This window comes from Physeter macrocephalus, chromosome 17 (assembly GCF_002837175.3).
Source record: "Physeter macrocephalus isolate SW-GA chromosome 17, ASM283717v5, whole genome shotgun sequence".
Classification (NCBI taxonomy): Eukaryota; Metazoa; Chordata; class Mammalia; order Artiodactyla; family Physeteridae; genus Physeter; species Physeter macrocephalus.
The window spans coordinates 12,008,584-12,021,682 of record NC_041230.1 but is presented as its reverse complement, the minus strand read 5'-3'; the positions used below and the strand labels follow the sequence as shown (position 1 = coordinate 12,021,682).

The window sequence follows — 13,099 nt, the reverse complement described above, 5'->3', positions numbered from 1 at the left end:
ATTAGATACTAGAAGTGCTAAGGGAAAAAAAAGAGGAACTTTCTTGAAGGAGAAATCTCACAATCTTTTTTTTTTTTCTTTGCCTGCACCGCACGGCTTGTGGAATGTCAGTTCCCTGACCAGGGATCGAACCCGTGCCACCTTCAATGGAAGCATGGAGCCCTAACCACTGGACGGCCAGGGAATTCGCTCCACATCTTTCGAGGGCTTTCTCTAGTTGCGGCGAACGGGGGCCACTCTTCATCGCGGTGTGTGGGCCTCTCACTATCGCGGCCTCTCTTGCTGCAGAGCACGGGCTCCAGACGCGCAGGCTCAGAAGTTGTTGCTCACGGGCCCAGTTGCTCCGCGGCACGTGGGATCCTCCCGGACCAGGGCTCGAACCCGTGTCCCCTGCATTGGCAGGCGGATTCTCAACCACTGCGCCACCAGGGAAGCCCCCACAATCTTTTTAGGAAGTTAACTGAGGAGATACTTGACCAAAATGAGAGATTTAAAAGAGAGGTTCCAGTTCAGCAGAGCAGTGGCGGGAAATCCCAGGATGGCAGTTTCTAGAGAGCATTTGGTCCACATTGGGGTCAGAGGATTGACGTTTCCAAGGAGCTTCAGAATAAAAAGATTCAGTAATATATCTTGTGATGGAGAGTTTGAAAGAAATTAAGAATGTGATGAAGGGGCTTCCCTGGTGGCACAGTGGTTAGGAATCCGCCTGCCAATGCAGGGGACACGGGTTCGAGCCCTGGTCTGGGAAGATCCCACATGCCGCGGAGCAACGAAGCCCGTGTGCCACAACTACTGAGCCTGTGCTCTGCAAAAGGAGAAACCACTGCAGTGAGAAGCCCGCGCACCTCAGCGAAGAGTAGCCCCCACTCGCCTCAACTAGAGAAAGCCTGCGCGCAGCAACAAGACCCAACACAGCCAAAAATAAATAAATTAAATAAATTAATTGTTTTTAAATGTGATGAAGGAAACAAAAGTAGATAGACGTTACAGAAAAAAAAAAACAGAAGCTGTTCAAGAAGGAAATGTAATCACAGGACAACATTTGAGCTACAGCAAACAGTAAGTACTTAGACATAAGGTGAGCGCTTTATTGATTGACCTAAAAACTGGTACCATAAAGCTGCCATGGGAAGAGAGGGGAAAGGTTGTAAGAGCAGAAAATCAATGTGTAATATATTGCTAACATCTAAAATTGAAAAATTGAGAAACGGTATGTTACTTAGCTGCAGAAGCAACTAGCTGATGAAACATCTACACCTTGTTGCCTCTTGAAGTGGGGAGAGTTAGGACAGGGACAGGGGCTGGTGCTTTTCATTATTCGTCCTTCTGTATTATTTGATTTTGTTTTTAACTCTGTAACTACGTTATTTTTTTGTTAAAATAAGAAAAATAAACTAGGAAGGAGAGAGGGATAAACAAACCTACTCTAGTCCTCTCACTTTGCAAAAGCCCTTTTCTGGACTCCATCCCACTAATGGTGAAGTTAACTGAGGATATACTTTACCCATCCAGCTGATGGTAAAGCAACAACCAGACTTCTCCAGCCTTGTCTACATCTACATTTCTTTAGAGCATCTGATACCACTGCCTACTTCTTTTTTCAGAAACACTCTCTTCTCAGGACTTCCCTGGTGGTCCAGTGGTAAAGAATCCGCCTTCCAGTGCAGGGGACGTGGGTTCGATCCCTGGTCAGGGAACTAAGATCCCACATGCCACGGGGCAACTAAGCCCACACATGTCAACTACTGAGCTCGTGCACCTCAACTAGAGAGCCTATGCGCCCCAAACTATAGAACCCACGCACTCTGGAGCCCACACGCCACAAGTAGAGAGAGAAAACCCGCACGCCACAACTAGAGAGAAGCCTGCGCACTGCAATGAAGAGCCCGCGTGCAGCAACTAAGACCCGAAGCAGCCAAAAATGAATAAATGAATAAAATAAATATTTTTTAAAATTCTTATGGTTTCTCCCACCTGGGGTTTCCTCCTACATTTCTGGCCATTCTTTGTCTTCTTCCTGAATTTTAAATGTTACGAGTTTTGAGGACTCAGTTCTAGGTCCTCTTCATTCTATATTCTCTTGCCTCCAGCTTTCTTGTCCATGCTTATGGCTTTATTTACCACCTTCGCTCCAATTCTCAAAACTGCTTGCAGGCCGTGGATACTGCACAGGCTCCTCAAAGCCAAAATATCCACTATCCCTCCGCCAGCATAGACCATCATAGCAAAAGTCCTCACAAGCACCTTAATATCCCCTTCTCCTCCACCTCCCAGTCCTCATATACAGTTAAGACACGTCCAAACATTTCCAAACCTGCCCACTTATCCTCCATGCCTCTGCCCTGGTCTAAGCCATCACGGGATTACTGCGATAGCCTCCTGATCTGTCCCCCTGCTTCCGCTCTTGCTCGCATCCAATCCAGTCTCCACACAGTGTCCACAGTAATCTTAAAATACACATTTGAATATCACATTTTACTCTTAGGAGTTACCATGAAGTCCAAAATCCTCAGCGTGAGTATGCCAACACACAAGGCTGTGCATCAGCTGTATCCTGCCAACTTTTCACCTTCATCATAAACCACTCCAATCCTTACGCTGTTATCCGGCCACGTGGGCTCTTTCTGTCTGGAAAGTGACCCACGCCCCACCTCTTGATGATCTTACCTCCAAGGGCTCTATGTCAGTGTCCTTCGTAGATCATCGCCTCCCCACTCCCAATTCTGATCACAGCCATAGTTGCTTGTCTACCCTGCTCCCCCGCCCACCTATAGGCTAAGCTCCGGGAGGGCAGTGGGCTTATCTGCCCTGCTCACCGTCGTGTCCATGATCTTGGGCCCAGATGTTTAACATAGTTTGTCCAACGAATGTGGAAAAAGGGACAGACAGGAGACAGACAGGTGTGGAGGGCAGGACAGATGAGATGGCAGGCGGTGCAGACAGACAGAGGCTGCAGTAGGAGGGGTCACAAACCCAACCAACAGACCGATGGGGTCTGAGGGCAGGGCAGCGAGACCCGAGCGGTAGCGGGTGGGGGACGGTGCGCTCGCTGGGTCTCGCCTCCGCAGGGGGCGCTCGTCTCCGGGGCGTGGCCTCGAGCAGCCCCGCCCTCCTCGCCGGCGACCGCCAGGCGGGTGCCTCGCAGCGGCGGCACCGACATGGCTGCTCTGGTGGAGCCGCTGGGGCTGGAGCGGGGTAAGCGCGCCAGGGGCCCCTGCCCACCCAGCCCCGCCCTGCGTCCCGGAGCCCGGTCCCCTGCCCCTCCCCCGGCAAGGCCCGGGCGGGTAGGCGGGTCCGGCGGGGTGGGCGGGGCGGGGCGCCGAGAGTCGGGCAGTCGGTGGGTGTGGGAGGGTCCGTGGGCGAGCGGGCCAGAGAGGGGGCGCCCGCTGCACACCCCTGCCTGGGTGTGTATGGGGATCCTGGGGACGCAGGGCGCCCGACTGGCCGCCGTCTCTGCCACGGGCGACTCTGCCGGTGTCCGACTGGGACTCTGCTGTCCTTCCCGGGGTCTGCGCTCGCCCTTACTTGGTCTCTGGCCGCATCTCTCCGTCCTTCTCTGCGTCTTCACGTCTCTGACTCTTGTGTGTCTGTGCGCCCCGCCCCCGCCCCGCAGACGTGTCCCGGGCGGTGGAGCTCCTCGAGCGGCTCCAGCGCAGCGGGGAGCTGCCCCCGCAGAAGTTGCAGGCCCTCCAGCGAGTCCTGCAGAGCCGCTTCTGCTCTGCCATCCGGGAGGTGAGAGCAACGCGGCGCCGAGAACAAGCGGGCGGCCGTGGTCCTCCTCCTGGTCGCCCCGAGCCCGGGGACTACGCCTCCCAGCAGCTACCGGGGCGGCCCTCCTTGGGGTGCCCGCGCTTCAGCTCAGGGGTTCTTTGGGAGCTGTAGTTTCCGCGGCCTCCGGGTTGCGGGGACGGGGCGGATCCTTGGGTGGGAGGGTCTGGGGGCCTGGACTCCTGAGTTGAAGGGAGGAGAGGTCTGGCGGCTCCCTGATGCTGCTGCGTCCTCACCAGGTGTATGAGCAACTCTATGACACGCTGGACATCACCGGCAGTGCTGAGATCCGGGCCCACGCCACAGCAAAGGTAGGCGCCCCCCAGCCCATTGCTCATGGTATCCACTGAATCACATGGTCTAGCTCAATATCTACCTAATGTCAGTCATTCATTCCTGTTTCCTCCTTCATGATTTTTGCCATATCTATGTACCACCCTTGCTATGATTTATTTATAATGTATTTTAAATCTCACATTTTTAGTTTCTGTCATATAAAGACATCTTTAGCAAAAAAAAAAAAAAAAAGACATTTTTAGCAACTACAAATGGAAACTAGTACCGAATGCCTGACTAGAAGATAACCAGTGAAAACAGTGAACTAGCATTAAACACTGTAATCTTATTAAACTACAGTTAGATGCTATTTCTTGCTGCTTGCTGGAGGCTCTCAGCTCTGTCCAGGCCTTGTTCCCTTCTGTTAAAAAGCGATATTGACAAGTGTTGAGTATTCAAGACGCATGCACACCAAATGGAGACTTTCTCTTTGACAGTCTGAAGTGTCCAAAGTGACTAAAAGGGATGTACTGTCACTACGGAGTGATCTTGTGTTGAGTTGTGTGGCAGACGCCCCGTGCTTGAGGGAAACTCTCTGGCCTAAATCCCGCTCCCTGACGCAGACCCTCCACGCTAGTCCGCATAAGCAAAAAAAAAAAAAAAAAGACATTTTTAGCAACTACAAATGGAAACTAGTACCGAATGCCTGACTAGAAGATAACCAGTGAAAACAGTGAACTAGCATTAAACACTGTAATCTTATTAAACTACAGTTAGATGCTATTTCTTGCTGCTTGCTGGAGGCTCTCAGCTCTGTCCAGGCCTTGTTCCCTTCTGTTAAAAAGCGATATTGACAAGTGTTGAGTATTCAAGACGCATGCACACCAAATGGAGACTTTCTCTTTGACAGTCTGAAGTGTCCAAAGTGACTAAAAGGGATGTACTGTCACTACGGAGTGATCTTGTGTTGAGTTGTGTGGCAGACGCCCCGTGCTTGAGGGAAACTCTCTGGCCTAAATCCCGCTCCCTGACGCAGACCCTCCACGCTAGTCCGCATACGCATCGTGGTGGGGCCCTCACCTCCTGAGGCTTTCTCTCTCCCAGGCCACGGTGGCCGCCTTCACAGCCAGTGAGGGCCACGCACATCCCAGGGTAGTGGAACTGCCCAAGACGGATGAGGGCCTGGGCTTCAACATCATGGGGGGCAAGGAGCAGAATTCGCCCATCTACATCTCCCGTGTCATCCCTGGAGGCGTGGCTGACCGCCACGGAGGCCTCAAGCGTGGGGACCAGCTGCTGTCAGTGAATGGTGTGGTGAGTGGGGAGCTGAGGCAGGGCTGGCTGGGGTCACAGCCTGCCCAAGGTAGCACAGTCGCTGTTTTTCACATTCACTCAACACACACTGAGCACTGCCTCTGTGTCCGGCCCTGTGCTGGGCTTTGCTGCAGACCCTGAGAGTCATTGGCCACTGCTCCTGCATTCGAGGAGTCCCTCTCTGGTGAGGGAGATAGACCCTGACTGAAACAGTTCTAAACCAAGGAGATAATGAGGAAGCACAAAGCACTGTGAGAGCCCAGATGTGGCAGCAGACCAGTGTAGATGAGGGGAGTTTTTGCAGATGAGGAATATTCGAGTTGGGTTTTGAAGGATGAATAGGAGCTGGTAGAGAAGGGTGTTACTGGTGAATAGGAGCTGGTAGAGAAGGGTGTTACTGGTGGAGGGTGTTGTGAGTAGGGTCTGTGACTCTGCACTCCTACGAGGTGAAGAGAAAGGGCTTGGTTCTGATGAAGGACTGGGGCGTGCCGGTGATTAAAATCACTGTGCTTAGAGTAGATGGAGCCTCGACTAGGTAGGTGGTTGGGGCCAGTCATGCAGGGACTGAGTGCCAGCCTGAGAAGCTGGGACTTTGTCTCAAGCCTCCTGGGGACCCATGGGAGGGCTGTGAGTAGGGGAAGGATAGGCTCAGCCTGGAGGCATAGAAAGACCCCTTTGGGACTCTGCAGGGGATAGACTGAGGGAAGAGACTGGAGGCCAGAAGGCCAAGGAGGAGGCTAGGGTGAGGTCCAGTGGGGAGAGGATAAGGTCTGAGCTGGGGCCTGGTGGTGGGGACAAAGAAGAGGGAGTCAGGGCAGGAGGGATGGGGCTGGGGCTCATCGGGCTGCCGGGAGGGAGGGGATAAAGACGAGTCTGGAGGTCTAGCTCGGTGACTGAAGGCATATGGGGCTTGTCTCTGACATGGGGAACTTGGAAGGTTTGCGGGGAGGACTCTGAGCCAAGAATGACTCTCTCGTGAGGACATGAGGCCTTGGCATCTTGGGGTTGGTACCAGGGTGGGGGCGGGGTGTGGGTGGTGGGCCCCAGGCCCAGCTGTGTGCACCGCCCCTGCAGAGCGTTGAGGGTGAACAGCATGAGAAGGCAGTGGAGCTGCTGAAGGCTGCCCAGGGCTCGGTGAAGCTGGTGGTGCGCTATACACCCCGAGTGCTGGAGGAGATGGAGGCCCGCTTTGAGAAGATGCGCTCTGCCCGGCGGCGCCAGCAACATCAGAGCTACTCGTGAGCCCTTTGCCACCACACCCCTGGGGCCTCCACTGCCTCCGGTATCCCCAAACTCCCAAACCAGGCCAATGATTTCTGAGGCCCTGATTGCCACCTCCAGCCCTGGCTCCTTTCCCTGGGATTCTGACCCTTGGCCCAGGCTCTCACTCCAAGCCGTTCTGACTAAATACCTTAGGGACTCCTAGCTCACTCCCATCCCAAGATCGGGAACCTACTCCCTCTGGAACCCTCAGCCACTTCCCTGGGCTCTTGGCTCTGGAACCCCAGTCCCGGCTCTCTCCCATGCCTCCCCCGGTCCCCTCCCCTGAGCTTGGCTCCCCTCTCTTCACCCTCCTTTTAGGTCCTTGGAGTCTCGAGGCTGAAACCACAGATCTGGACCGTCACCCTCACCCCCTCCCCTGTACAGTATTTATTGTCACCAGCTCCTTATTTAAAGATCTTTGACCCTCATTGAGTGTCTGTGTCTGTTCTGCATCCGGGGGTTAGAATATCTGGAGATGTGGGGGAAGGAGAGAAGCTGAGGTCACGACCAGACCCTTTTCAGAGTCTGAGAGCGGAGCTTGAGACTTTTCCCCAGGTCCGAAGGCAGAGGCTGGCCGGCTTCCTAGCGGCAAGTCCAGGTTGGAGGCTGGGACCCGGTCTGGGTCTGAGCGCTGGGTCAGAACTTAAGACAACTCCCCCTACCCTTCAGAGATTCTGAGGGCGGAGGCCAAGCCCCCTTCCTCTGTATCTGGTCTGACAGAGGAGGCCTGAAACGCGCAAAAGTCAGTGGGCGGCCTCTGTGTGGGCGGGGCGGAGCGAACCATTAGCCTAGCCCGCCGGGGGAGCCCTCCCGGCCGCGTAATCGTCTGAGTGGGAGGCGGGGGAGGAGGTGCCACGTGCAGTTCCCGAGGCGGGCGCAAGGGGTGCAGAATAAGGTGCGCTAGCCGACCCGGCATTCACCCCACCTTCCAACCCGAGCGCGTGTCTCCGGGAACTGTCCCCGCCTTAAAATCCATCCTTTACTGCCACTCTCCTGTCCCGTGCGGCGCGAGGGCCGGCGCGCGCCACCGCCGGAATCCGGGGTCGCGACTCGCGTTCCACGCCGCGCGCCACTCGCTCCAGGTGACATCATCCCCCTGCCGGGCTCCGCCTCCCGCCCCAGCCGCCGCACGCCGCTTGCCTATTGGCAGTCCCACCTTGAGCCCCGCCTCCCGCTCTCCGCCCGCGAGACCCCTCCCAGGCAGTGCGGAGGCGGGGTTTAGCCGCCGGCCGGCTCAGACACCGCCTCCCATTGGCCACGCGGCCCCGTCTGTCAGTCTCCTGTTAAAGGGGCCACGACCGCCCCGGAGCTGGTTTGCGGGGCGGGGGGAGGAGGGAGGAGGAATTTTTTGGCGGGGGAAGGTGGGATTTGGGGGGCGCTGGTGAGCACCCCTGGATCTGGCGGCTGCGGCCTCGCGGGGGGAGGCTGAACGGTGAAAGGGGCAGGGGGCTATTTTAGGGGGTAGAGGGCTGTGAGACCGTCAAGGGGAGGGGGGGGTCCCCAGCGCCCAAGCCGGAGCAAGAGACGCGGAGCCCGCGCGAGCGGCGGAGACAGGGCTCCGGAGCCACAGATCCGGGCCCCGGCCGCCGCCAGGGGCCCCGCCCGGTCCCCCCACCCCACCCCACGTCCCTCCTGCAGCCCAGCTACGCCCGCAGCCGCCGCGGACCAGGTAGGTAAGAGCCCAGCCCGGCCCGCCTGGCAGCGCCCATCCCGGGGACCCGTCGCCGAGCTTCCCCCGCCTCCCTGAGATCCTGGATTCCCTTCTTCATCCCCTGGGACCTCAGAGCCCAGATTTCACAGCCCGACCCCAGAGACTCAGGCGTGCCCCTCCTGGCTCTCAGAGTCCCCAACCGAACCCAGGAATCCTAGGCGTACTGCCGCCTGGCGCCTCCTCCGGGGCCCAGGAGCCTGGATTTCCCAGGTCAGCCCCGGAAGCCCCTCTGGACCTAGATCCTCCTCCTCGGCCCAGTCCTGGGAGCTCCAGACACCGGCCGCAGCTGTGTCAGACTCCCCCAGCTAGGGCCGGCCGCCCCCCACGTCGCGTCCGCATAGTCCCCCATTCGCGCACCCAGTCTGCCCATCTCTGGTCCTCCGGCTTGAACAGCCGGCCGAGTCCCTCAGTCCCGGCCAGCTCGGCGGCCGCCCTGGACACAGGCCTGTTCTGGAGCTGTCCATGGTCACCGTTCTCGGCAGCCTCGCGTCCCCCATCTCCTGCTGCTGCCGCCGGGGAGGCGGCGCCGGCGGCGCGGGGATCTCCCCCGCCGCGCCTTTGACCTGGGGATACCCAGGCCCTCCCCGACCTGGGCGCCCGGGCCTCAGGGTTCCGCTGGCCAGGCTCTCAGCTCCACCCTCAACAACCCAGGTTTCGGAGACCCCAGCTTCTACCTGAGGAGTCAGGGCTTCTGAATGTTCCTGCCTGGTGCACCTTAGGGGTCTTGGCATCTGGGGACCCAGATCCCACCGGGCTCTGGGAGCCTTGTCAGTCCTCACTTCCCCTGGCTAAAGGCCCCAGCTGGTAGCCCTCACCCCCTCCGGATCTAGGAATCCAGTTTTCCAGCTTTTGCTCCCTTCAGAGACAGTTTAACAGCCCCTGTGCCCCTCAGACAAATATACCCATCCACCTGGCACCCCAGCATCTGCCCCCTTAGGGATTCAGGCGCCATGACTCTCTTCCTTTCAGGGACTCAGAATGCAATTCTCTGGCTTCTACCCACACTGCCCCCTGGAGACCTAGATGCCTTGTCCCTGATCCTGCCTCCCCTCAGGGACCCAGGAGTTCAGACCCCACCTTCTATTCTGCCCACCAAAGCCATCTACCCTGGCCCTCCATCCAACAAGGACTCAGGGTCCAGACTTCCATCTCCTGGCTTTGGCCTCCACAACGATTCAGGAGTCCAGTTCCCCAGCTCTGCCACCCACCACCCCAAGTAGCTAGCCATTCAGCTGTTACTCTTTTGAACCCAAGTCTCTACAGCCTCACAATTGCCCATCAACTTGACATCTCTGGTAGCCTTGAAAAACCCCTGCTTCATCTCCATATCATCTCAGGTTCTGGGCTTCCTGGGGTTTCCAACGTTCTCCCCTGAGACCCAGCTTCTTGAGATGTTTCCAGCACTCCATCACGATGTTTTCATATCGTGATGTCACATCCTTCGAGTACACTCTCAGACTGGTGAGCCAAACGTACATCCCTTCCTCCAGATGTGTTCTATGGCCTAGGTTCATTCTGTGATCTAGAATTGTCTTCCACATTTCCACCTAAACATGCGCCCTGGCAATGCTTCGTGTTCTAGATTCTTCCTAAATCCTAGAACACTCCCGGTCAACATCTTTTTTCCTTTTTCACCCAAGGTACTGTTCTAAAGTCTAGGCTAGATGCTAAATTCGAGGCATGACTTTCCTCAGGTAAATTCAAATATCTAGTTAATGCTCCCAAGCCAAATTCTGATCTCACCCTCCTCCCCTTTGACAAGTTCCTTTGCGCAGAGTCCTAATCACTGGACCACCAGAGAATTCCCGACATGTTCCAATTTTTAAGAAGACAGTACTTGCTTATTTTCTTCTAAAATTTCATTTTGGGTGTGTTCTAGGTTCTAGCCACATCCTTGGCATTGTTCTAGATTCCATTCTCTTCCCAGGGGCATTCTAAGTGCTAGAATATGTGTGTTCCATTTATGTGCTCTAGCTTTTCTCCAAACTGTGCTATCCATTCTAGAATGCACTTCCTATTTTATTATATTTAAAATTTTTATTTATTTATTTTGGCTGCACTGTGTGGTATGCAGGATCTTAGTTCCGAGACCAGGGATCGAACCCACATCCCCTGCAGTGGAAGCGCCGAGTCTTAACCACTGGACTGCCAGCGAAGTCCCTGCACTTCCCTATTTTAGATTCCATCCAATTCTACAGTCTTAAATCTCGAGGATTCCCTCTGAATTGTACATTGCATCTTCCTTCCTCAGGTTCTATGTTCTCGGCTCATCCATTCCCACCTTCTCTGTCCATCTTTTCCCTGGTGTGACCTTGGCTTAGAACTTGTCCCCTGGTGGATTGGGGGCTTCCTCCATCTGCCACTTCAACATTCTAAACATGCTCTAGGCTCTCTCCTCTTTTGGAGTCTTCAGCCTAGAAATGTCCTCATTTCTAGAACACACCACCCCCATCCCCACCCCCTTTGCCAGCTCAGTCCTTATGCCAGGAAATTCTCAATTGCCAGAATGCATCTCTCTGCATCTTCCCCCAGTTCCAGGCAAACTCCTTGCTATTTTCTATGATGTTTTCCTTTGCCTGCAGGGCATGTTCTGAATTCTAGAGCATATATTCTGCCCTCTGAGTTCTAACGTTATCTAGATGCATGAAAAAAACAAGCATGCGATCTCTGCTTTATTCTGTAAAGATAAAATATACCTTTATACCTTCATCCCTGGTAGGTTCTGAGTTCTAGATTATGTCTAGATTATGTCTCCTGACTTAGGTTTGTTATGTACTGCATTAGGTCTGTTCTTAGATATCATTACCCTCCCCTCTGTGTTTGGGGTTCTGGGGTGACCCAGAAACTCTTTGAAGTTATTGGATTGCTCTTGGCTTGTTCAAAGTTCCAGACCTGGGTTCTAGAATATGCCCTTCTATTTGGCCCCATGTGTGGATCCTACCCCAAGCACATTGTAAATGTGGAAGTGTATGTCCTTTCTGCACTCTGTACTGTGTCTTCTTGCACGTGGCCTTCTAGATTCTACACCCAGCCTAGCTGAATTTTGTTTCCTTCTCAGGAAATTTGAAGTTCTAGAGCAGCCTCCCTAAAACATCCCTAGTTGCAGCTCACGAGTAGATTCTGGGTTTTAGATACCATGTTGGCGTTTGGTCTAAGTCTGGCCTGCCCTCTTATAAACATTTTCTTGAATCTGACCTCTGAGTGTTGGGATTCAGGTGTCTAGATTCCCAGATGCACCTCTTCAAAGACCCAAGGTTACAGGCACCCAGCTGCCTCCTCTCCCAGGTCCCAGGGCCCTCAGTCCCATCCTGTCCTCCCAGGAGTCCAAGGCCCCAGTCCCAGGCTTCAGACAGAGTCCAAATATTGGGTGGAGCTGGAAATTATCCACTCTGAGAACCGGTTATGCGTCTGCCTGAAGGGAGAGAAAGAAAGGAGGGAAGGAGTGAAAGTCCCTCCTGCTTTCAGCTCACCTAGATGGACCTGTCTGACCTGATGTGTGTGGAGGGAGTGGCTCAGGAGACCTCCCTTCATCTCCACCCGCGGCTCATGCACCTGGACTCCTGGGTCCTGGGGGCCTTGACTTCTGAGTTCTGAGGGGGGAGAAGTCTGAAGGCTGAGATTTCTGGGTCTACGGTTGGAGGTTGAAAGCCCAGACTCTTGTGTCCTGGGAGGAAGGGGATGTGGTCTCTGACTCCTGGGACTGGGGAGGAGAAGGCTGGAGACTCAGACTCCTCAGTCTGGGGGAAGGGAGGGATAGGGGACCTAGATTCCTGTGAGCTGAGAGAAGAGGTAGCTGGGTCTTGGACTCCTGCGTAGTGGGAGATGGCTAGCAATGTCCCCACCGTTTTTGTTTTTCCCGACTGGAGTGGGTCTTTAGATTCTCCTGGAGCTAGATTTCTAGATATCTGGGAAGTTGAAGGAGGCAGGAGTTGGGCTGAATAGCAGGTGAGGACCATCCCTGTGACATTATACAGGTGACTACGTACCAGTGACCTAATTCTGTGACCCCAGTTTTGTGGCCTCCTGAAGACATGGTCTCCTTCACCTGGGCCTGAGTTTTCTAGCTCATGCAGTAGGTTGAAGGGGATTCTCAGCAGGGCCAGAATAGATAGTGATGGGCGGGGCCTGAGTCGCTTGAAGGGGCGGGGCTTGGACCAGAGGGGAGGGGCCTGCAAACTTTCCACATTCACTCAGGCAATGGGGCACCCGGCTTCGGTTTCTCTGACTAGGCTGGGCCTAGATTTGCTGCCAGTGTCTGATGGAGTCTGACCTGTTTCTCCAAATGCTCTCACCCAGGTAGCCAGGCCTGGTTTCCTGGGAGCAATGGGTTTCCGTTTATCTTGTGCCATGATCGGAATGGATGGGCCTCAGTTTCTTCTGTGCAGTGCTTGGGTTGTCCTGCCTCAGTTTTCACTATGTAGTATCCCAGTGACCGTGCCTCAGTTTCGCTGCCTGTGCTTTGACGAAGCCCCTCTCGGTTTCCTGCCCCCTCCCCGTACCCGCAGGCCAGCACCGCCGCCATGATGTGCGAGGTGATGCCCACCATCAGCGAGGATGGCCGGCGGGGTTCGGCGCTGGGCCCGGACGAGGCGGGCGGCGAACTGGAGCGCCTCATGGTCACGATGCTCACGGAGCGCGAGCGCCTGCTCGAGACGCTGCGCGAGGCGCAGGACGGACTGGCTACGGCGCAGTTGCGGCTGCGCGAGCTGGGCCACGAAAAGGACTCGCTGCAGCGCCAGCTCAGCATCGCGCTGCCCCAGGTCTGGG

The 13,099-nt window shown here is 55.4% G+C and overlaps 2 protein-coding genes across 2 annotated transcripts; one reads left to right on the top strand and one right to left on the bottom strand.

The window, feature by feature from the left end:
* Nucleotides 1–2,973: 2,973 nt before the first annotated feature.
* Nucleotides 2,974–7,049, top strand: LIN7B (lin-7 homolog B, crumbs cell polarity complex component). Its single transcript, XM_055079000.1, is given in 7 exon segments — nt 2,974–3,033; nt 3,036–3,195; nt 3,614–3,732; nt 4,008–4,079; nt 5,149–5,358; nt 6,433–6,596; nt 6,940–7,049. Coding segments are annotated over 7 exon segments (792 nt in total). The 5' UTR covers nt 2,974–2,988; the 3' UTR covers nt 6,962–7,049.
* A 90-nt stretch (nt 7,050–7,139) lies between these two features.
* On the bottom strand, nt 7,140–12,878 carry C17H19orf73 (chromosome 17 C19orf73 homolog). The gene is given in 4 exon segments (XM_055079266.1): nt 7,140–7,323; nt 7,356–7,504; nt 7,506–7,575; nt 12,832–12,878. Coding segments are annotated over 4 exon segments (450 nt in total).
* Nucleotides 12,879–13,099: the final 221 nt, after the last annotated feature.